General features: G+C 40.7%; 1 protein-coding gene across 8 annotated transcripts in view; it reads right to left on the bottom strand.

The window, feature by feature from the left end:
* The window catches only part of CASK (calcium/calmodulin dependent serine protein kinase), a 370356-nt gene extending 347800 nt beyond the window's left edge, over positions 1 to 22556 (bottom strand). For all 8 annotated transcript variants that reach the window (XM_043895774.1, XM_043895776.1, XM_043895778.1 and 5 more), the window contains exon 1: positions 22432 to 22556. In XM_043895774.1, coding sequence (XP_043751709.1) covers positions 22432 to 22490 — 59 coding nt within the window. In that variant the 5' untranslated portion in view covers positions 22491 to 22556. The remainder of the gene's footprint in view (positions 1 to 22431) is intronic.
* Positions 22557 to 25792: the final 3236 nt, after the last annotated feature.

The following is a 25792-nucleotide window of genomic DNA, read 5'->3' as shown; positions in this document are numbered from 1 at the left end:
CCCAAGGACTATACTGACCGTCCACTCCCAAGACTAGAGCAGTTGTTAAGAACCAGAAATGACACTTCTGATCAGTAACTTTTAAGACAGCACCTGTTATACTAGAAACACCAGCACATTATTTGAGAAGTACAAAAAAAACATATTTAGATCTTAACTTCATACCGAAAAATCAAATAAATTTCAGATACATCAGAGTTAAATGTAAGAGATAAATCAAAATCAAGAGAGAGATGTAGGTGAATTACCACGACTCCCAGGAAGGGAAGGACTTTCTAAGCATCCAAACTTATAGCAATAACAAAGGGAAGGACTGACAGAGTTGGACTATGATTAGAAGCTCTCCTAATCAACCTCCACATGACCAGTTTCACAGATTGACCCATTCCCCCATCCGCCACCTCCCCACCCCCCACCCCCTGTCAACCCGTGTAGAAACCTAATGAATGCCTACAGCACAGTGACTGCTCAAGGCTAACAGGCTATTGTGTGGTACACCTGCCTATGAACTCTACAAATTGCCTACTTACCAGGAGTTATTTATGTTTGTTTCCAAATGTGTTCTTCTTTATGCTAGTTGTGTGCCTGTTACTATAATTCTTAATTATAAGTCACATCTATCAGATGTGAGTGCAAAAACAGGGGAACTGGCTAGAAAAACCAGGTAAAGGTGATGCTGAATTTAACATGGGTGACAAGCCTGCTAAAGACTAGGGGGAGTGGGAGGGTCGGGGGGTGGGGGTGGAGGAGTGGATTTTTAAATACCTGAAAGGATTCTGCATCAATTACAGCTCATTAAGGTATCACTCCACTTTTAGAAACTAAAACTAGAAATCATTGATGATGAATTTTGGATGAGATGTAAAAAAGATATAGCAGATTTTTTATCAATTAGACTCACAGTCAAAGAAAAGCAGCCCAAGATAAAAGGATTAGCTATTTAATGTGTATTCTGAAGCTTTAATGTTGAAGATACATAAACTTTTTTAGGATACCCCTTCCTATTAAGCAGACCAGCAATGAGAGCTAATCACACCAAATAAAGATGCTCCTTCTGTTTGACTGTCAGTTTCCACATGTCCAAACTCATCAGAAACAGAATGAAAAATAACTTGAAAAATATCTGAAAGACAATGATAATAGGTTAACATGTTTGATAAAGTTTAGATAAATTAGCAATAAAAACATTAGGGAACTAATAGGAAAATGGAGGAAAAACCCAAATGGCCAATTTATAGAAAGAAAACAAAAAAAATCAAGCATGAGGAAAATTAATACTTTCATTGGTTATCAAAAGGATGAAACAGTTCAATGAGATAACATTTTTGCCCATCAGGTCAATAAAACTTAAGCAATTGGCATGTTCAATGTTGCCAAATACACAGTTAGGGATACCATTTGCTGCTGAAAGAAGACATTCTGGTAGAACCTTTCTAGAAATCAATCAGGCAACCTATGTTAAGAGGCTTAAAAATGCCTCTATCCTTTGACCAGGCAATTACGTCTCTGGATGCCATTCTTAGAAAATAACCTGAAATCTGAATAAAGCTTTGGCAGTAAGACACCCTTCAAAGTGTTATTTATTATAATATTTTAAAATTTGAGAAAAACGTTTCAACAAAAATTACTGTCAGGCACTGAAAATTAAATAGTCAACAAAACAGTCCCAGCCCTCTTTTGAGTTTAGAGCCTTTGGGGAAAGGGAAACAAATTAAACAAGTAATTATCTGAAGTCCAACAACAGGGGAATTATCAAATAAATTATGAGACATCCAAACGATGAGATGATACACAGCCATCAGAAATTAGTTATAATGAATTATCAAGGGCATGAAGAAGTACTTATACTAAATGAAAAGCTATCAAACTATAAATGGGTATCAAAAATATATTCCGACAGCAGGTACTAATAATCCTAGGTAAGATAGGCGGTATCTGTGGCATTTTAGCTTGGAGCTGCTTCCATTACCCCCACTACAATTCTGTGGCTTTATAGCTCTGTGGACACTGACACTGTGGAGTTGAGCCGATTTGGAGCTCCAAGGGAAAGCTCCAGGCCTGTAGAATTGTCGAAAACAATAGGGATTATTAGCAAACAAACATCACAGCTGCCTAAAGCTTCAATACTGGTTGGGGCAAACAAGACCTCAGTCCAAGACACAAAAGGGAGCTCTGGGGAATGAGACAGTCATAGGGGGCTTAAAGCTCTGACATATTCTGGAATATGGGATATAAGCTCTGGGGTTCTGGAAGGTTGGACAAATGCAAGGCCCTGCATTAGATGTACTGTGGATAAGGAATTCAGTTCAGCTCAGTCGCTCAGTTGGGTCTGACTCTTTGCAACCCCATGGACTGCAGCACACCAGGCCTCTCTGTCTATCACCAACTCCCAGAGTTTACTCAAACTCATGTCCATCGAGTTAGTGATGCCATCCAACCATCTCATCCTCTGTTGTCCCCTTCTCCTCCTGCCTTTAATCTTTCCCAGCATCAGGGTCTTTTCTAGTGAGTCAGTTCTACGCATCAGGTGGCCAAAGTATTGGAGCTTCAGCTTCAGCATCAGTCCTCCCAATGAATATTCAGGACTGATTTCCTTTAGGATGAACTGGTTGGATTGTCTTGCAGTCCAAGGGACTCTCAAGCATCTTCTCCAACACCACAGTTCAAAAGCATCAATTCTTTGGTGCTCAGCTTTCTTTATAGTCCAACTCTCACATCCATACATGACTACTGGAAAAACCATAGCTTTGACTAGACGGACCTTTGTTGGCCAAGTAATGTCTCTGCTTTTTAATATGCTGTCTAGGTTGATTATAGCTTTTCTTCCAAGGAACAAGTGTCTTTTAATTTCATGGCTTCAGTCACCATCTGCAGTGATTTTGGAGCCCCCCAAAATAAAGTCTCTCACTGTTTCCATTGTTTCCCCATCTATTTGCCATGAAGTGATTGGACAGGATGGATAAGGATAAGGAATTAGCAAGGATCAAAGAAAGATAGAGGAAAGGCTTCCCTGATGGTTCAGGGGGTAAAGAATCCACCTACAGGGCGAGAGACACACAAGATGCAGGTTCAATCCCTGGGTCGGGAAGATCCCCTGGAGGAGGAAATGGCAAACCACTCCAGTATTCTTGCCTGGAGAATCCCATAGACAAAGGAGCCTGGTGGGCAACAGTCCATAGGGTTGCAAAAGAATTGGACACGACAGAGCAACTAACACACAACACACACACAAGGAAAGAGGAGAGCTTCTTAACTTTTCTACCAGAAGGATTTCACTGTTTCATTTGATTTTCTATATAAGAAGAAAGTAAAACCCAAGGCAGACTGGTAAACTGCCTGAAATTTGAAGCCACGGATTGGGGCACACATTCAAAGTCCATGCATTTAATAACCCTACCATACTCAAGACATTATGTAGTGCTAGAGATATAAAATCCCTGGTTCCTGCCTTGGAGAAACTCATATTCTAATCATGGAGCCAGATGACCAAGAAGTAATTAGAAAGCTAAGAAAAAGAGTTTTGATGGAGGGAGGGGTTTTAGATTAAACACAGCTGATTGAATATAAACATTTATCAATCTCCCTTCAGAAGCCAAGAGAGTGAAGAATTAGGAAAGATATAAAACAAGATAAAGAAAGTGGGAGAGAATCTGACAGAGAGAGAGGTCTACAAAATTTTAGATGAAAACAATTTGAAAAAAGGCAACTAACTTGGCTGTATCTTTCTTCCTTCTGCCAAATACCTCCAGTGAGGGCACCTAAACTGAAGCAAGTAAGCCAGTTCATTCCTGAGGGCCTTGAAAAGCAGAAGGTAAAAGTTCAAGAAGTGAAGTTTCCAGGGACATCTGAAGGAAATGGGAATTTACTTTTAAGAAGCGGGGCGGTGGGGAGCAAAGAGGAAATCCTTTAAAAGAGCAGTAAGACTCTCAGATTCTTTCTCCTCAAACAGAGGATCAGGTAATTGCCTTTTCTCCACACTACAGAAGACTTTCTGGAGAGGTTGAACTCAGGAACACCAGTCATAATCGAGAACAGAATGGGATGCTCTACCACAAACAAGGAGTAAGTAAACACCTGCACAGCCAAGGGTGAAAGATCCAACCCTTTCCAGACTGGGCTTCTGAATACTAGATTCGAGCTTGTTACCCCCAAATTCCCTCCCACAAGAGATTCAAGGAGTCCTAGAAAGAAAAACTGACTGGCTTAAGGAAAAAAAAAACACTTCACAGTTAGTTCCTCATAAATATCCTGGTTTCCCCCAATCAGAGAAACCCAGTCAACAAGCCCCATTCATGTCCACTGACTTTCCAGTCAAGTTTTCCATAACAGAAGCAACCTGCTCAACTATTTGTTGGAGGGCTACCTCCAACATGAAAGACAGATACCAAGACTAAGAAATGGGAAAAGAAAATCAGAAAAAAACAGACAAGATGAGGAAGATACAATTCACATATCATAAAGTTCACCCTTTTAAAGTATACAATTCAGTGTTTTCTAGTATATTCACAAAGCTATATCTCGATCAGCAACCATAGTGCTTATCTAATTATCTAATTCCAGAACATTTTAAAAATCTCAGAAAGAAACTCTACCCCCATTAGCCATCACTCCCCAGCCTCTCCTTCCCCCTTAGCCCCTGGCAACCACTAATCTAGTTTCTGTCTCAATAAATTTGCCAGTTCTGAACATCTCATATAAATGAAATCATATAATATGTGGTCTTTTCCATCTGGTTTCTTTCACTTAGTGTAACGTTTTCAAGGTTCATCCTCGTGGTAGCACATATTAGCACTTCACTTCTTATTGCTTTTATGGCCTAATAATACTCCACTGTGTACAACTACATTTTGTTTATCTATTCATCAGTCAATGGCCATCTGGGTTGTTTCCACTTTTTGGCTATTATGAATAATGCTGCTATGGACATTGCTTTATGACTGTTTTGTGTGAATATATGTTCCCAATTTTCCTGGCTATGTATCTTGGAGTGGAATTGATAGGTTGTAGAAACTATAACTTTCTGAAGAACTGCAGGGTGTTCTCCACAGTGACTGCACCATTTTACATTTCCATCAGCAAAGTATGAGAGATCCAATTTCTACACAGCCTCACCAACATTTGTTATTGTCTGTCTTTCAGATTCCAGCCATCCTAGTGCGTGTTAACTGATATCTCATTGTGGTTTTGATTTGCACTTCCCTAATGACTAATGATGCTAAGCACCTTTTCATGTTTATGGGCCATTTGTAAATCTTTTTTGGAGAAATATCTATTTAATGAATTTTAAATTTCATTTAACATTGAATAGCCATGTCTGGCCAGTGGCTAGAGTATTAGGAAGATGGCCAGGATTACTTCTGGCCCCTTACCTTTGCTCAAGGTCAGGTGGGGACGGGCTAGGTGACTGGAGGTCCAACCCAACTTCATACCTCACTCTGGATGCTCCAGATGGAATAAGGAGTGAGGCAGCAAGGAGAAAGGCAAGGGAAATTGGTGCAACACCTGGAAGGAGGATATACTTGGCACAGAGCCTGGCTCTCAAACTTTCTGTTGATTATGAAAGCAACTCATGTTTATTGAGCACTTACAAGGTGCCAGGAACCGTGCTTTATAGCCATGGTCTCATTTAGTCATTAAAACAATCCTATGAGGTAGATTCTGTCTCCATTTTACAAATGAGGACGCCGTTTTAGACAGATCTGGTAAGCAGGTCTTAGTAATTGTACTCACCATAAAATTCTCCATTCCATTTCATTAAAACAATCCTATGAGGTAGATTCTGTCTCCATTTTACAAATGAGGACGCCATTTTAGACAGATCTGGTAAGCAGGTCTTAGTAATTGTACTCACCATAAAATTCTCCGTTCCATTTCAACCTTAGAAATATCTTTTCTTCATCTAGTTTAATTGTAACAATGATCTGACAGTTCTCAATAGGGATGCTAAGTGTTATTCAGGATTCCATCATTATGTTCGGCATATACTGTACAATTCTGTATCTACTAACCTATCTCACAGGGACATGATGAGAATTAGATGGTTTTTGAAGCAGCAAAATATTAGCACTAAATGAAAATCTGAACTCCTGACTTTGTGCATTATGGGTCAGATTTTATCTTTTTTCATGTGTTCATCTACACCCCTCCTCCTCTGAATTGGCTCAACAACTCTTATGATGAAAATTGACTGTGTGCCAGATGCTGTCCTAGCTGTAGAGAGACAGCAGCAGCTATAACAGCCATGAATCCTGACCTAATGAAGCTGAAAAGATATATTAAAGAAATATGTGGTTTGAAAAGTACACAAGCTCCAATAAGTTTCTGTCACATGGATGTCTTGTTGCAGTGTCTATTTCATAATGAACCTTATCTTTGCAGCAGAAGTACCCTTAAATGACACTCTCTGCCTACTAAGAAATTCTGAGTCTGAACATTATAGCTTTTCAAATGGCTTAAAATCCACGCATTTGGCAGAACTCGTCTATCGTAGCTGCTTCTAGGGAAGTAGCACCCAGCTCCCAGGCACCACCAGCTGCCGAGGAACAAAAAGGAACTATTAAAGCTTACCTCCAGCTCCACAGGGCCGTCCCAGACTCCCGTGCACGACAAAGAAGAACAACACAGCCAGTCACCAGAACACTTCTCTTGCCTGAAGTGTGCCATGATTCCGCAATCTTTCACCACTACCCACCCCTGACCCCTATTTTCAGGTAGATAAAACAGAAACGATGAGGCTGTTCAGATGATTCGTGTGGGTGGCTACTGTACTGACTGGGACAATAAGGCTGCAGAACACTGCTCCCTCTTAAAGAGTTCACATTTTATTCACCGCTATAAATAACAATTTAGTTCTTAAAACACTGCATTTCCACACTATATTGTACAAAACAGTAAAGCTCAAGTTCTCCGGTACATGGGTTGCTTCTGACAATAGACCTAAGTAGCCACACTTTGAGGGCTGGCCTCTGTCTGACTTCTCTCCCTATACTTCGCCTCCAGGATGAGTAAGCAGGGCAAATGGTATGAATTAACTTGACTGGCACAGCCTAAAATGAAAGGTCTAACTCAACCATTTCCAGTCTTAAGCTCACGATTTCCTGTGTCTTACCCAGCCTCTCCTACCAAAGTAGTCAACCCAAGTTGACTGAAAGAAATCATGGGCCCAACAAACTCACCAATAATATAGCTCAGTATCATTTGGCCAAGTTGCGTTTCCTAATTTAAAACATCAGTCATGTACAACCAGGGAGTCACAGCTGCAAAAAATGACACTTTTGCCTGATCTTACTAAGAGGACTAATGGAGACTAGGAGAAGCCCCCCACCCCCTTCCTTCAGTGGTGTGGGTAGAGAGAAAGATTCCAAGTGCATCGATAAGAACAACACTGAAATTCAGTTTGCGGATTTTATATGATACTGACCACCAGTTACCTTAAAGCCTGAGAGCAAGTACAAAGAATATTGAGGGAGGGTGCAATAAATGACATTCCAGCTAAGGACAGAAATAGCCATCCTTGGTTATGGGAAGGCTAACGAAAACTCCTAAGTAAACATCCTAAGATTACCCACAGTATTCATTATCTATGTGTTCATGAACATCCTTGTGAAGTACAAGTGACTAAAACACTCCAGGCCAAGGATAAAAATTTTCCAAATGGGATGATGCTGTTTCAATGGCTTAGAGTACACCAAACAGCTCCAGTGAACTCCTAAACTTCACAGTCACAAAGTGGGTTTTTTTCTTGGGGTAGTAAAAAGGCAGCAAAAATTGGGAGAAATGAAGACTATAATATATAATAGATCACTAAGTTAGGTTACACTGGAGTACAGCAAAACCAAGGACATCCCAGTGCAAAAATCAGTGAGGAAATGTCACAGAATTGTTAAACAGGCTGCCACTATTATCAAACATAGAAGGAAAGGGCACAGTAGTATATTACTTTTATTCATAAGTCTCTAGTCACTGAGCAATAATTTGACATCAGAGAGAGCAATGGGCAGGAGTAAAGGGAAAAAAATAGGTGTTTACCTATTGATTTCAGATATTTGTAGTTATTATGGGAAAGAAATCAATAATAAGGCTTCAACTTGGGCTGGGATTAGCAAACTTTTTGTGTTAAGGGTCAGAAAGTAAATATTTTAGGCTTTGTGGACCATATGGTCTCTGCTGCAACTACTCAACTCTGCCCTTGTAGTGTGAAAGCAGTCACAGACATCACAGACATTATTTAAATGAATGAGTGTGGCTGTACTCCAGAAAAACTTTATTTACAAAAACTGACAGTGGGCAGACTTGGCCCTTGGGCCATAGTTTATTGAGCTCTGATTTACAGTTCTAAATCAATGCTTCTCTAATTTTAATGGGCCTCAGCATCCCTTGGAGAACTGTTAAAAAGGAGATTGCTGGGTCCCACCCCCTAGAGCTTCTGATTTATAGGGCTGGGGCCTGAGAATCTGCATTTCTAACAAATCCCCAGGTGATACTGCTCTGCTGGTGAGGATGAAGTCCACCCTTGAGAACCACTGCTCGAGACTTCACTACTAAACAGGAAGTTCAACATTTTAAGTAGCTGCCAAAGTTCACACCAGATTGACTACAAAATTCTGCCACTTGTAGTGAGTTCCAAACTTCAAAGCTCAAATAAAATTCATTTAAAGAAAAGCAAGGGGAAACACACTAGACAGGGTTTTTCCTTCACTGACCTCAATGTAAACATTACCCCATCACTGAAATACACATAAGTCTTCCTCATATCTCTTTATTCAACATTTTTCACCCAACATGTCCCAAGTCCTATAAAGCTCTAGAAATCAAATAAGAAAATCAAATCAGTTTTTATAGACAATGGTAAATGACTCTTGCAAAATCAAAATATACTTAACAAAGCCCACTTCTAATTAGAAGTGCTTCATTGCAAAATAATGTATTTAAGATAGTATTTAAGATAGCTTAAGATATTTGAAAAATTATGTCATTTTGTGTTCATAAGGATCAAATGAGGTAGATCAAATATAGCCTTTACTATCCTTCTCTTGCTTCCCTTGGGGCTCAGCTAGTAAAGAATCCACCTGCAATGCAGGAGACTTGGGTTCGATCCCTGGGTTGGGAAGATCCCCGGAGAATGGAAAGGCTACCCACTCCAGTATTCTGGCCTGGAGAATTCCACAGACTGTACAGTCCATGGGGTCGCAAAGAGTTGGACACGACTGAGGGACTTTCACTTTCACCCTTCTTTTACAAGATAAGGAAACTGAGGAAAATAAACCAAACGCTGATTTGTCACAACTAAAATTCTTTCCTTAAAATACTACTTTCCCTAGCAAGTTCTGAACTGCACTTAGCAAATCCAACTTGTACATGGCTTTGCAGGACTATGTCTTTGAATGTATCTTCATCAGGAAAAGGGTCATTCTAATAAGATCTTCAAGTCCATATTCACATTTATGGGGCTAATTCTGAAGCCATCCCAGCAAGTCTAACCAAGAAGCCTGAACTTTAATCAGATCACAATTTAAAACATGCTCGACCTTTAGTGTTAAGTGGGTCATAGATTATAGAAGTGTGGTGATCCCTTCCCAGCAACACAAGAGAAACACTCAGCAATGGGAGAAATACTATTAATGGAGATAATCCAAAAAATAGAGCATCAAGCCTAGAATCTCCCCCTCCATATTCCAAGGCTCTTTCTGCAACACTGATCATATATTCATTTGAACAGATACTTACACAAATTTTTTACATCCATTTTAAGAGGGAAATGATTTTAAAAAGAAAGAAAATCAAGGAAAGGAATATAATCTACAATATGGATGGTCAGTAGAGGGTTTTTTCCATTCTTATTGGCATGCTTTTAAAAGTATTGCACATGCTGATTATAATGTGAGATAATTACATTGTCACTTTAACCTGTGATCTGAATATTCCAGTAATGATTTTTTTTAATTTACATGAAATATAATTAAAGAAAGTCCTTAGTGAAAATGCCCTCTTGTTTGTTTTACAAGTATCTAATTATTTTACAAGTGACTAAATTAAAGAAAAAATATGAAAAAGATAATTTCACATCCAGTGCCAGATACTACTGCTGGGACAAAGATCCAGTTAAGACAATATTAAGCCTAAGAAGACCAGTAAAGGTTCTACATAAAAGCTCACCATTCCACTTCTGAACTAATGGCTCAGATGGAATTCAGCAAAATTTCTAACCTGAATAATTCAATATAAGCAATACTGTCCACAAATTATCATAGGAAGAGATGCCTTTTACTGTTCTCTGAAGCCAACCTAAGAAGTATTTTCATCAAAGTAAGTGGTCTAAATAGATTTCAACATGATCATTCTTCTACTTGACAATGTAACATGACCTAGTAGATGAAATGCTCTTCTGTAAATGTAGGTAATTTAGATTCGGTGCCCAATCATATCAGAGACTACAGCTTCAGAATCTTTCCACCTAATTTTGTTTGTGATTAAGATGTGGACACTGCTGCCATAATAAAATCTGGGGAAGTTACATAAAAGAACACTACAATATCCATAAATCCTATATATGGCTGTTTCCTAAATATATACTCTGGGATTCTCCTCGTCTCAGTTTTGAAATTTCACGTAATGAACAATTAATTCATCTGTCAAATGTCCAAATGCAAAGACAGAAGCTGCTACAAAATTTCCTCTTTTAACATAATCTTTGGAGCTTTTCTCAACACTACAAAAATTATAATCTAGAACAGTCTTGCAAACGATTGACGTAAATCTATAAGCTCAAAGAATACTATCTTTCCTATGTACCAAAGATACAATGACAGTTTTATTTTAAGCCACAAAGCACTCTAAATAGTATATGTCTACTACCTGAAAATATATTGTGCAAAATGGATTTCAGATACAAAAGAGAATTTTGAAGTTTTATTTATATTACACACACCCTAATTCCAAACAATGACTCTAGCAAGGGCTCTTGGTGAAGTCATAAAATATACATAGATGGCACATCATAACTCTCCAATTAGGGATGGAGATTTAGTGAGTGCTGGTCCCCCTAATTTTTTTAAAGCTATTAGTTTTTTCAAATATTCCATTTCTGACAATTTCTAGTATGTTCTCAACTCTGCTTTCATCCATGCCACGGGCAATAAGAATGAAGGAAACAAATGTTTTCAGGCACTCCACATTTATACTGTCTCCAGTCAGACAATAAGAATGTTAATGAGTTTCTTCCCCGTTAGCTTAGGGTCAAAAAGATAATCCAAAAGCAATAAACACACACACACACAAACAAACAAAAAATCACCTAGATGTATAGTATTTCTCCATTTAACAGTGAAAATATTTCAGTGGACCAGTCTCAATATCTTTATATTTTGTAGAAACAACCTACTACTATGGGGCTATTCAGACTACTATTCACCAACCTTGAGACTGGGAACTGAACAGTCAGCTCCAGCTTCATTTTTAATCTATAACAGGATCAGCAAACTAAAGCCCAGGGCCAAATCTAGCCCACCACCTATTTTTGTAAATAAAGTTTTACTGGAATACAGCCGCACTAATTTGTTTTCCCATGGTTGTCTTCACATTACAATGTCAGAGTCTGAGTAGCTGCGACAGATGTGTGGCTCGTCAAGCTTAAAATATTTACTATCTGGTAACTACCAGATAGTTTGCCAACCCTTGGTCTACAAATATCTAAAATTGTTGAAGATCAGAACAAACATGTCCATGAGATAAAAGCTTGACCAACAACCCGTAAAATTTGCTTTACACCACAGTGTCAAACAGACTCTGTAGGCAAACTCTGATAGTACTCACCTGATTAGAAAGCATTCTAACCCTCATAGACCACTGGTGGGAGTGGAAAATGGTACACTTTGGAAAACAGTTTGGCATTCCTTACAAAGTCAAAGAGAGTTACCATTTGACCCAGCAATTCCACTTCTAAGTATATACCTAAGAGAAATAAAAACAAAACTTGCACATGAATGTCCATAGCAGGATTAATTATAATACCCAAAAGACGAATACCACCCAAATGAATTAATTTGTCATTAATTAATTGTCATTAATTGACAAAAGGGTCAACAAATGTGGTCAAGCCACACGATAGAATACTACTGCGCCTTATAAAAGGAATGAAGTGCTGATAACATCTGCAACAAGAATGAACCTTGAAACCCTTATGCTTAGAAAAAGAAGCTAGTCACAAAAGGCTACAATATATTGTATGATTTCATTTGCATGAAATGTCCAGCATAAGCACATCCATAGAGACAGAAAGCAGATTAATCATTACCTAGGATAGGGAGGGATGAGGAGTAAGAATTAGAGTATACAGAGTTCCTTTAGGGGGTGATGAAAATGTTCAGAAATGTATTATGGTCACCATGCACAACCCTGTGGCTATAATAAAAACCACTGAATTGTACACCTTAAATGGGTGAACTGGATGGTATATGAATTATACTTCAATACAGCCGTTACTCAAAAAAAGACATTCTAGTAATCTGCTAAAACACCTAAAATCAGAATATCAGAGGCTTATATTTTGGAATACCTCTTAAAAGACAACCAGTCTCTGCTTATACTAAATGAGAATCAGTGTAACATTACTAAAAAGCAGGCAATCAGGTCGTGTATGTTGTTGTTTAGTCGCTAAGTTGTGTCCGACTCCTCTAAGACTCCATGGATTGTAGCCCGCCAGGCTCCTCTGCCCATGGAATTTTCCAGGCAAGAATACTGGAGTGGGTGGCCATTTCCTTCTCCAGGGGATCTTCCTGATTCAGGGATTGAACCCGAGTCTCCTGCATTGGCAGGCAGATTCTTTACCACTGAGCCACCTGGAAAGCCCAGGTCACATATACTAAGGTGCAAATCCCCACACTGCCACTTATTATTGCCACTTTGTCCAGGGTAAATTACTAATCTCCTTATTTCTCAGTTTCCTCATCTGTAAAATGGGGAGGGGGGGTGACTGCCTCAAAAGGAAGGGCTGTGGCCAAGGTTATATTAGAAAAATATCAAGAATTAAAGAATTTAACACCATGTCCAGTGCATAATGAGCACTCAAACCATAGGATCTGGGAACAACAACAAATTCCTAAAGTTGTCCCTGTACAATTTAGTTTTGTACTTACTGTTTGAATTTTTATATGTTACCAGTGTCACTAAAATAGGAGCTGTGAACCTAAAACTGCTCTCAAAAATATAAGAAATATTAATTTAAAAAATAAAACAAAGTGAACATTTTTAAGAACTTTAAAGTGAAAGTCACTCAGTCGTGTCCAACTCATTGAGACCCCATGGATTATACAGTCCATGGAATTCTCCAGGCCAGAATACTGGAGTGGGTAGCCTTTCCCCTCTCTAGGGGATCTTCCCAACCCAGGGATCGAACCCAGGGTTCCCACATGGCAGGCAGATTCTTTACCAGCTGAGCCACAAGGGAAACCCAAGAATACTGGAGTGGGTAGCCTATCCCTTCCCCAGCAGATCTTTCCAACCCAGGAACTGAACCAGGGTCTCCTGTATTGCAGGCAGATTCTTTACCAACTGAGCTATCAGGGAAGCCCCTGATCTTAAGAACTTTAAGATTTCTTTAATTTTCCCTACCTGTATTCCTCTACTCCTTTATTCAATCAGCACAACACCCCTGCAGGGTCTATGCTATCACCCTCATTTAACATATAAAGAAATTGAGGCTCAGAGAGCTTAACTAACTTGCTCAGGGTCACATAGCTAGAAATGAATGCCTAAATGAAAAAATGAATGAATGTTAGCACCACTAAATTTTACACACATGGTAGAAAAGAATGTTCATTTCACCATATTATTTATGTAATAGAGCCTGTGTTTAGCACTGAGAAAGTGCACATTTGGAAATTGTTGAAACTTATCTACATAGCTGCCAAAAGTAATTTGAGTATCTCAGAGACATTTTAGAAATAAAAAATACTTATGCTGCACTTCACAATCACTAATCCATGCAAATGGCTCATGAAGCAGCTATCATTCCTTCTATAAATAAGGAGAAAATGGTGATAATGTACCCAAAGGTTACCAGATCAGATCTTAGGGGGCTGCCTCACAGTCTTCAAAGCACTGTTGATCCATATGTTTGGGGAAAAATAGATAAGGGTAAGCAGGAAGGATATGATGCTTCTTATCGGTTCTATAAGATAGCAGTGTTACAGTGATAATCTGCACATGATGGCCAGGGCTAGAGACCTCTGTCAGTGAATTAATAACATTGTTTTCATAAAACATTAAAATCTTCATAGGGTTAAATCCATCCTAGATTTGAATATACCAGAATACTCTGAACTCAGGGTTAGAATTAGAAGCCTGAGATACAGTCAATGTATAATATTTTGTGTTATTAAACTACACTGAGAGAGGACACAATCAGCGTTCTTATCTGTAAATGATTCAAATATTCAAAACAATGGTAACAAAGTAAAAAAATATATCAAAAGAAATAAAAAAGATAGAAAAAGAATGTGTAACAGAATACAAGAAGTTGAAATGCAACAATATGCACTCAGATATAAAGAAACTGGCTTAAGGACCATAAAGTAATCCTTTCTTGATGTGAATGGATGTGGACAACTAAAAAAAGGCCAACAAATGAATTTAGTTGGGGGGATGGGGGTAAGAGGGGTATAAAATGGGAGGAGAATACTACAATTCTCCAACTGGGACCAAAAACCTTGAGGTATGGAGGAATTCAGTTCCCTATAGGTGAAGAATTTAATAAGAGAACAATGGTTTGAACTTAAATTTAAAGTGTCTAAAATTTACTTTGTCATATCATTAAAAGGGGCCTATTTAATTCAAGTTAGGCACCAAGCTTGGGAATCAAAAAAACCTAACCTTAGGGGAAAAAATGGTTTTACCTAAAAGCCAGCCATCAGAATCTGCAAAACACAAGTAAAGGGAAAAAGAAATGTACTTTTTTTTAACCCTAACTATGTTGTTGAGATAGATTCACAGAAAGACAGTATAATGGTACCAACATCCACAGAAATGAAGTCAGAATCTTGCTTTTCAGTCACATGAGGAATGGAATATTAAGCATCATATTAATATTTATTTTGATAAGTGCTTTAAATAGCCTCTGTTAGAGACAAGCCTATTCTTGGTCCTCAGTCAGTGCATTGGCATTTTACATTATTGATCTGCCCCACCTTGAGACTTCTGTGATCCAGCTATCCCAATTCTTCTAATTTCGTGAGTTATACTCCAAACCACAAAACCCCACTGCTAGTTCCATCAACCCCCAAGAACTCATACATTCATAGTTTAACTTCCACAAAGTTGATTTCCAAATCTTCACTATCATTCTAGACCTCTCATTCAAACTCCACCCATGTATTTCCAGCTATGATCACTTAGAAATAGCCTGCACTCAATTCAAAGTGCCAATCCATATCAAGGAATACTGGGTTGTAGTTTAAGGGAAGACAGAGTTAAATAGATATATAGATGGATATGGAAAGGCCATCAGATATACTATTTGCAATGTAAAGTGAATATTTCAGTAGAATGTATAAATATGAGCTCATTCTGTTTTTAAACAAAGATCTTCCAGAAGATGTACAAAAACTGGGGACTTTCCTGAGGTCCAGTGGTTAAGACTGCTCGCTCCCGATGCAGGGGGCATGGGTTCGATCCCTGGACAATGGTTACCTTTGGATAATAGAGCTATGGATGGTGGGAGAAAGGAGAAACATTCACTATTTACCTTTGTGTCACCTATATTTTAAAATTTTATAATTTTATAAATGCTAATAAAAAGAAAGTTAACAGAATATTATTAAGTCTTAAAACTGGAAACATATATGAACTCTCTCTTTAAGTCAAACTAGCTTCAGAAGTAAAATCTTCCCAGTGTAGAAAGTCAACTAAAAAATAAAACCAAAATGTGAGAGCTGCGCACCCACCCCATCAGCTTGTGCCTGGGGTTAGGTACCTGCCCTGCACTTCATTACTAACTCAGTCACTTGATTACTTAGGTGTGCAGTGTTGACAGAGAGTGGAGACGCTCACCACTCAGCAGCTGTGGTTCAGTATACAGTTTTCAGAGTCAGAGAAAACAATGTCAATATTTTATCACAGGATATAGGAATAGCTACCCTGTGGAAAGAACCCCACCCCACTCTCAACAAACACCTATCTCTGAAACCTCATTACTTCTGGTTTGGCAACTTAGGAGTAATCAATCAACTATTCTGTCTGTTGGGGCAGGGGAATTGGAAGGGGAAAATTGGAGAGTAAAAAGGGTGGAGAAAGTTCCAAAACAAATTATATGTTGGATGGATAGTCAAGATTCTATATTGCCATGGCTAAGGAATGCATAAACTTATCAGTCTGGTGACAAACACTGATATTTCATTAGAAAGACAAAAAGAAAAATGAAATAAGATGAGACAATGAACCTCAGGGCTTCCCATGTGGCGAAATGGTAAAGGATCTGCCTGCCAATTCAGGAGATGCAGGAGATCCCTGGGTTCAGGAAGATCCACTAGAGTAGGAAATGGCAACCCACTCCAGTATTCTTGCCTGGAGAATCCCATGGACAGAGGTGTCAGCTGGGCTACAGTCCATAGAGTCGCAAAGAGTCAGATACGATTAAGCGACTGAGCATGCATGCATGGAACATCTACTGAAGAGGTAGGAAATTTAACCAAAAAGTCAAATAATTAAAATTTGCAGTAAATTCTGGAAATGAAGACATATGCCTTACTTTAAGGACACCCACTGCAGTATTTCCACAGCTGGAATCAACAGCAGACTGCAGCATGAAATAAACGGGCTTTAAAACTGGTAGGATTCCCATGTGATCTTGGGCAAGTTACTGACCCCTCTGAATCTCAGTGTTTTCTGTAAAATGGGTACAATGAAAGGAGCTAACATATGTAAAATGCCTAAGATTTGAAGGCATAATTGTCCCTTCATGAAAAAGACATGTTAAGTTACAAAGAATTTTTTTTAACTTGTGAATATATGTCAAAGTTCCTTTAAACCATTTCTGCCAGGTTTAAAATGTGAAAACATTTACAAAAATGCAATAATTCAAGCACTATCTCCAAAAGTGAGGTACGCTTGCTCTTTAATTTACTGAGTAGAGCTATCACTGAGGATGGTGAAAGAATTTTCAATTTAAAGGAGCTATCTAGAAACACAATATAAGGGACATTAAGGAGCTATAGTTCGGCAGGTGAAACCACTGCAGAGACGAGGTGGAAATGGAGGGTTGGGAGGAATTGCACATGTCAAGGCCACAGAACATGTCATTGTCTTGGAAGGTAAGGGAAAAATCACAGGAAACATTATGAAGACCACGTGCAAACCACACTTCAAGTCCTAAAGCAGTCTGTAGAAAGCGGACATGAAGATACTTGGAGAAGGTTGTGCACATGCAGAAGAGCAACTGAGAAGCTTAGTTCACTCCAAAGGGGTCCTAGAATCAAACTCCATCATCAGGGATCACCACTGCTTACCTCCTCCTGATAACACCTGCCATGTGGGGGAATCTGCACCCTGCATGTAACATGCTTTTCCTCTGCAGGACGTCAGTTGATCCCCCACAGCCTGATCTTTCTGGGGCACCAGCACTCTAACTGGTGATTGTGCTTCTTTTTCCCTTGTTAAATGATTGTCCCTCGGATCAAGCACTTCTTTCATGAAACATCTCATTTCTGGAAAATTCTTGGTTCCTTCAGGCTCTCACTTGACTTTATTTCCGAACATGAACAACCAGTTTACCTATCACATCTTGCTAATATTCTTGGGAAAGATGTTCCAACATGATGTAACACCGTTCCTCCCCCCACCCCTAACCCATGATACTAGAAACCCAAATCACTGGGCCAATCAGTATATATGAAAGCCATAGTAATTAGGACAAATTAGTAAAGCTGAATTTTTCTCTATGGTAAATTATATATTCTGCATATTATTAATCTGGTTTTTACATAAATGCTGCATTTAACCCAATTCTCTGGCAAACAGCATTATTGGAATTGCAAGTAGGAAATTTAAAGTATATAAGCAACTTAACCATATCCTTTTAATAGAGTGTATGTGCAAACACAATCCATACTAAACTGATAGATGCCTTGTTATTAAATTAAGTCATTATAGTAGACAGCCATCATCAACTGTTATTGAAGCAATCCTTGTTCTATGTTGTTCCAAGCATCAGACAATCACCATGTTAGCATTAGATGAGTGTCATAAATCATAAATCTTAAAAGATCCAAAAAAGTCAACAGCAACATAGGCTGAAACAAAATTGTTAATACAATAAGGCTCAAAAACACAGTGTAGAGAAAATAAAATCCATGTCTTGGTCCTTTGGCTTTGATACTTCCCCCCAAATATTTATTCCACTTTTTAAAAACTGTGAGCCTTTGAAAAGTCAGTCCCAAAATATTACATACATAACCTAAGTTTTAAAACCAGTGACTCTCAATCATACCTGCATATTAGAATCACTTAGAGACTTTTAAAAAATACCAATGAACAGAACCCTCTCCCAGAGATTCTGATTTCATTGCTCTGACACAAGGTCCTCTCACTGATCTTTTTTAAAAGCTCCCCTAGTGATTCTAATATGCAGCCAGGTGGTCAACTACTACTTTAATACAGCCTTTTGGGACAATAATTGCTCTGAGGTTGATAAACATGCTTTTTGCCTTTCAATGAGATTTTATTATAAAACTACTCAATTCATTCCATAGCTAATGAGCAACTGTTACATTGCAGGTTCTGTGTTAATAATAAAGAAAGATACGTAAGATATATTTCCTGCCCTCAAGAAGCTCCCTGTTAGCTAGGGAGAGTGACCCATAAATAAGAAACTGTAACTAAATATGATAAGTGCTCTTGAGGTGTAAGCAAATACAGCATGCCTCACAAACTTGTATGTCATCCTTGAACAAGGGTCAGACTGCATCATTCCAATTTTAGTTTATGTCCTACCAAAGCAGGAAAGTCAAAAGTTACAGGTTACTAAATACCCAGGCAAAAATATTCAGCCTACACAAGGCAAAAACAGTGTACATTTTGCTACTCTCTTTCACAGAAAACTGCTGTACCATGAAGGTAGGCATTTCTACATTTTAATTTGGATGAATCATTTTAAAATTTCCTTCATGTAATATTACTGATTGTGCACTTGCCTATAAAACCATCAATTTGCAAAAGATACAGTAAATGCTCACGACCATAAACATTAGCTGATTACCTGTATTTGCATAATACCTTTCCCTTCCAGTAATTTGCTACATTTGCTAAGACAAGAAGTTTTGGGACAATGACAGCATTGGACATTTGTTTCAGTCACTTGAAAGATGTTACATGGGAAAATGTCATGGAAACAATAGGCATTCAAGGACCACTTTCAAAAATAAGAAACACAGGGGGAAAGAGTTTAAATTTAAAAAAAAAGGAAGGGCATTCTCCCAATATTCATAATGAATCAGACAACTGATTCCCAGTAAAATAATGGGTGGGTGAGTGAGCAGATATGTAGTGAGGCAGGGGAGTTGAGTGGGTAGTCAACAGATGGGTAAAAAGGTGAAATCCATTTTAAAGCACTTCAGTGAAAATTTAAACCCGTTACACCCTAGGGGTCAAACACAACTTGTGATGCTAATTTAGTTATAAAAGAAGAATCACAATTCCAGAGAACTTGGATAGCAATCAACAAGGTTTTCTGTGCAAAGTGAATGTCTTCAAGGGCTTTCTGTTTAAATCCAGAGTTGAACAAATTCTGAGTTTAAATGCCTGCTGTCAGAGACCCTGCAAGAAAATCTCAAGTGAATTTCAATTTTCAGATCAATATATGCTGAGACAATTTACTGGAGAAAACCCTCCAACCTTTACACAGGGTGAGGAACACTATCATTACATTCTCTGCCACAAAACCTACCTTGAATGCATTATTTCATGGAACGACATATCATAATCGGCACTGACCAAGTCAGGCTTTGTAGGTTTCACATTCACAGTAGTTAAGGTAGCCACAGAGGACCTATCACCTCAAAATTAGCTTGTTCCCCCTCCTTGTTCAGCTCTGAAGTAACAGAGGAGATGAATCTCATTCTCCCAGAGGCATTTACTGAAGATATTCTATCAATTATAAGTCAGCAGAATACTGATTGTGCTAATGTGATGCTGACCACTTTTCTTTTCAATATCCAAAGAGATCACATCATCACTCTTTCAGATCTCAAGGAATCAGAACTAGCTACTAACATTGATTCAATGATGCCTATATTTCATCATCACAATAGAACTAACATTTTAATCTCACACTTCCCGATTGTGACTCTGCTGGCTCATTTGAATCAAATATAACTAAGACACAACAAACATCATTCCCCTTGTCACCCCCCCCCCCACGCAATCATTTGGGGGCTTTTGGGAAACACCTTATTTACCTTCATTGGATGCCAAGAATGAAGAAACCAAGATTTTTTTTGACATATTTCTCTCTCTAGAACTGTGCTATTCACATATGGCTACAAGCACTTGAAATGTGGCTAATCCAAATGAGGAGCTGAATTTTGAATTATATTTCTTTTAATTAATTTACATTAAATTTAGAAAGAGATAATTCAGTTATTAGAAAACTTTTAGGTATGTTTGCAACAACTTGGGTATGTGAATCTACTTTTGCAAATGCAAATTTTATGAAACCTAAATACAGAACAAGTATGTCTGATGAAAATTCAGCTTAGTGTCAGAACGGAGATGTATGGTTAGTGTAAAATACACACTGGATTTTGAAGATTACGAAAGAAAAGATGTAAAATAGCTCACTAATGATTTCTATACTGATGACATGTTGATGTGATATAGTCTGGATCTATTGGGTAAGAGAAAATATTTTGTGAAAATTAATTGCATCTACTTTTAATCTTCTTAATGTGGCTATTAGAAAATTTACATATGCAAATTTTACATATACAAAATTACATATGGGGCTCGCATTATATACTGTGAGGACTGCTCTGCTCTAGAGCACTTCCACAACCACCTTAACAGAGCACATTTGGATACCGTTCTTCCAGTAGACAAGCTAGTCATGTAACAATAGGGGCAAAGAGTAACATGTCCTTGTATCAATTGTATCCGAGGAAAGTATGTAGCAAGCTCTACCCACAATCTCACCATGTGAGGCAACACTGTAATACCTCAACATGGAAGGAAATTAGTGAGTTATCCACACTTATAAAAATTGAAATCCAGTACTGCAGACAACTTAAAAAAGAGATTGAGCCAACTGCTCTAAGGTCTTGGTTTCATTTCCCAACTGCGGACCTTAAAATAGACAATAAAGCACCACTTCCAAAAAGAGGTAAAATATTTCAACGGTAGCAATCTACCAATCCTTAAAAACTAGGCAAAAAATTTATCTTCAATTTTATCTCCTCAACTTCTAAAGCCACAGAATACACGCTGAACTAGGAAATCAACTTCAGATCGCCAGCATTTCCCTCACAAGCAAATTAGCAGGATTGTGCACTTGGAATACTGTTTGACAAGAATGAAAAGGAAACTATTCAAAACAGATTTAAGGAATGGACAATTAGATGAAGAACTGCAGATTTAATTCTCAATCAGCCCTGTGATTAATCTGATTCCCTGCTTTTCCCTAGTGTAATTATACAACACAGATGAAAGGATGAGCATTTGGACTGTCAGTTCTATATTCTGGACCAGCCCGGTGACTCAAAGCAGACGGCGCTACCACGCTAACCACCATCCCAACAGTCGAGGGAAGCCTCGAACACTGATTTAACAGTCATTGCATAACGAGGCATTAAAAATTCGGAAACCCCCAACTCTTTCCACGTTGGTCTACACCAGGTGAAGAATTTGCTGAAACCGAACGCACCCCGTCTTAAATGACCCCCTCCAATCCAGGCATGGGGTGAACACAAAGGCATGTATCTAATACCATGCACAATAGACACACACCCCACAGTTTAAGACCCTGGACGTTCTTTCTCTGTCTCTCCATGGAAGCAACGAAATGCAAGCTGCTCTTTTCTTTAATGGTCTGTGGTACACGCAAGGTAACAATAAGCCCAACTGTTCCCAGGAAGCAACTATAAAATCGGTTCCGCCACGTCCCTGTGCAACCGTCAGATAAAATGCAGACAGCAGATTTCAGCCGGCCCCACGCCTCATAAAGGGGGCCGACCTCGGCTCATCGGCCTCCACGGATCGCCGAGAAGCCCCCAGACTCCCGCCCGGCTGGAGGTCCAGGTACACGTCTATAAATACTCCCGGGTGAGGAGGACAGGGGAGGCGGAGGGGAGGAAGGGCAGGGGGCAGCCCCGGGTGGGTGCGGGTGCGGAAGGACCCGGGCATCACTAAATGCATTTTCCCACACTCCCGCTCCCCCGCGTGGAGACTCACTTGCCGATCACCTCGCACAGCTCGTACACATCCTCGAACAGCACGTCGTCGTCGGCCATGGTCCGGAGGGGACAGTGGCCGCAGCGTGGAGGGCTCCGAAAACGGGGGTGGGGGCGCCAAAGAGCTCACTGCCCGGCCCCTGACTCGCCTCCTCCCCTCAGGACCCGCGAGCCCTCGGTGCCGAGGACACTCGAGCGGGGCGGCGAGGCCCGGAGACTGCGGCGCCTTCCTCAGCTGGCGACCGCCCCGGCGCGGGCGGCGGGGCCGGGGCGCAGTAGCGAGGGCGGCCCGGGCCCGGCGCCGCCCGCCCGCCCGCTGCTCCTCGCGCTGCTCGGGCCGCGCTGCCCGGCGTGCGGATCCTCGGGGATCGCGCGGTGCCTCGCTCTCCTCTCGTCAGCCCGCGCGGGCCGCGAGGCCGCGACCGTTCCCTCTGTCGAGGCTGGCTCCGGCTCGGCGCGGGGCAGCTCGGACTACAGCGGGGGCCGCGGCAGGACCGTGGAGGGAGGATCGCCGCGGAGGGAGGTGGCGGCGGCAGATCGGCGTTGGGGACCAGGAGGCGGCGGCAGAGACGCTCCCTCCTTCTTCTCCTCCTCCCGCCGCCGCCGCCGCCCGCCCGCCTGGGAGTGGGAGGGGGGCTTCGTGGGACTGGCTCTCCGTGCGGGCGGGAGCCACGGCCGCCGCCTTCAGCTCCTCCTCCGCCTTAGCCGCCGACCAGCTCGCGAGCCCCGCGCACCGGCCTGGAGCACACACGCGCTCCTCCCGCTCCGTCCGCGCGGCTTCCCGAACCACAGGCCCCGCCCACTCCAGCCCGTCGGGAGGCGGTGGCCCAGGGAAAGCGACCAGGCACAGCGACGCATGCGCGCGCCGCGGGGCCACGTCACGGCAAACCGGCGGGCGCCGGGAATCTACAAGGGGCGGGGGACTAGGGCGCCGGGGCGGCATCTGCTTAGGCGGGGGTGGGGCGGGGTCGTCACCCCCGCGACCAAGCCGCGGAAGGGGTCGGGGACAAAAGATCTGCACGTTCTTGGCTCTCTGAGGCGTGAGGCTCGGAAGCCGGCCGCTCCCTCCTTTTGTAACCACTCGAAGCCTTTCCCGGTTTTTGCTGGAGAAGGAGGCTCGGAAAGGGTCCTAATGAATGGGAAAGCAAGAACAGAGGTGGCGAGGTTCTCACTCCAGATCGTGCTAGGCGGGGGATGCTTTTAGTGCCACTCTCATTCCTTAATAAAAACGAGGGCTGTGGAAGAAGTGTTGTCCACCTACAAGAAAAGGACCAAACAAAAACTGTCCAGGAAGGTGTGCAGTAGCAAATGGTAATTTATAGAAGACAGCTTATCCTGCATTCTGCCCCAAACTCAAATATCTATCCAGCGCCTGTTCTGAATAGAGACAGTCCCAAGAGAGGTCAGGAAGGCAGGGACTTTAAATTCCTTTGTATATTGCACCCCCCCCCTCCAAGTTCCCAGTACCTACTCTGCTCCTTTTACTTTCTACAAATGTTAGGCATGTCAGTATAAAAACGCAACTAGAGGGAGTGGATGTACAGGGTCAGCCAGGGAGTGAGGTTATGGGTGTTGCCGCTGTGTTAGGTTGTATTCAATATGAAGATTTCTGTTCAACTGAGCATGTGCGGAATGAGCCAACGCCATCAGACAGGTATATGCCTCAGCTGAGGACCAATAAAAAAAGTCTTTGTTCCTCTGCACAGCAGAAGTGCCCAATTAGTTCATAAGTCAGCTTTGAGAAATCATCTGGTAAAATTCTCAGTGCGGTAGTTAAAAAAGGAAGAAAGAAAAAGATAGTATTTACTAAAGTGTGTGAGAGGGTGGAGACCCACTGCCTATTTTCTCTTCAGAAACGTTTTCTACAAAACCTTAACCACTCCCTTAAAAGCCTGAGAGATTTGCCAGTGTTACAGATTTGAGTACTAGACTTTTTTTTTTTTTAATGCAAACCAGAGGGAAAATGTAATTATGAGAGATTTTCCTCCTTTTCCAAAGAGCGTGAGCATTCTCTAGAGAAGGGAGCATTAGAACTTGGGAAACATTGCCTCCATTGAGGGTTCCACACTTCCAAGTCACTCACTCCAAATTGGCATGTCCACCTGGTACCTGATGATTAAGATGTTACTCCATTCTGCCCTGAAGTTTACAGCAACCCTCATCTTGTCAGTTTCACTTCCTTTCCTCAGTCTAAGTCTGAACTAGGCCAAGGCTTGTCGACTTCATTTGGGTGTTTGTTATCTTCCACAGGGACCTATGCTCAGAGGTAGAAAAGGACAATAATAAAAGAAATAAAGTTGAATAAAAAAGATGACCACAGAGATAGGTTTGCAGTCTGCTCATGGAATCACAATGGGTTTAGATTTGGAAAGTGCCCTAGAGGTCAGCCAGTCCCACTCTGTCATCTTTAGACATGAGGGGGTGCCACCATGATTGATCTAACTTGGCATTCCCTGGTCACTGGCCTTGAATGGTTCAAGGTCTTCCAACCAGTACAAAGCTCAGGGCCTTCCCCTCACTATGGATGTGAAGCACTCTATTTCTCCCCACCCCATTTCCCAACCATCACACTGGCTTGAATAAAGAAGTGGACACCCTCAGTTGTTGCCAGCAGACCTATAGTCAGACCTAAGATAAAGGTGGAACTGAGGGGCAGCAGCATAGAGATGTATCAATGACATTATTAATCTCTTGTTTAGCCAACTCTAGGCCCTTTCCCATCGTATAAGTCAATGAATTTCCTTCCTTTCTTAATCCATTTTGAGTTGGGTTTCCTGTTTCTTTCAGAGGAAGCATGCTACAAATGGTACAAAAAGATGAGAAAACAAGTTCAGAGACAAATATATGTCTATGGTCACGTACTCAGCTGAGTATCTAATCTGAACCTAGATCTCCCAGCTCCCAGTGTGCTATTCAGTGATACTTAAGTCCTCTGTAATACAAATCCCTCAGAACTTGTACCAGGCATTGTGGCTGGAGGTAGCTCCTCTGTTTTCTATAATTAAAATAACCAAGCCTCTTAAATGAAGTTAATTCTTCTCTAGATTTCTTCTAAAAGTCCAATACTCTTCAAACAAATAAGCACACATATAAACGATCAGGTGTCTATAATTTACTTGTTTTCATTTCCATGAAGGAAACGTTAAAGTAACGAGGTGCATCAGTTAGAGATTGTGTTTAAATGTTAATAACTGAATACTCAATAACAGCAGTTTAAACAAATAGGGGGACTTAACTTTCTCGTGGCTTCCCAGGTGGCTCAGTGGTAAAGAATCTGCCTGCCAATGCAGGAAACATGGGTTCGATACCTAGATCGGGAAGATCCCCTGGAAAAGGGAATGACTACCCACTTCAGTATTCTT

The sequence above is a fragment of the Cervus elaphus genome, chromosome X (assembly GCF_910594005.1).
Source record: "Cervus elaphus chromosome X, mCerEla1.1, whole genome shotgun sequence".
Lineage (NCBI taxonomy): Eukaryota > Metazoa > Chordata > Mammalia > Artiodactyla > Cervidae > Cervus > Cervus elaphus.
This window is presented reverse-complemented; position numbering and strand designations above follow the sequence as displayed.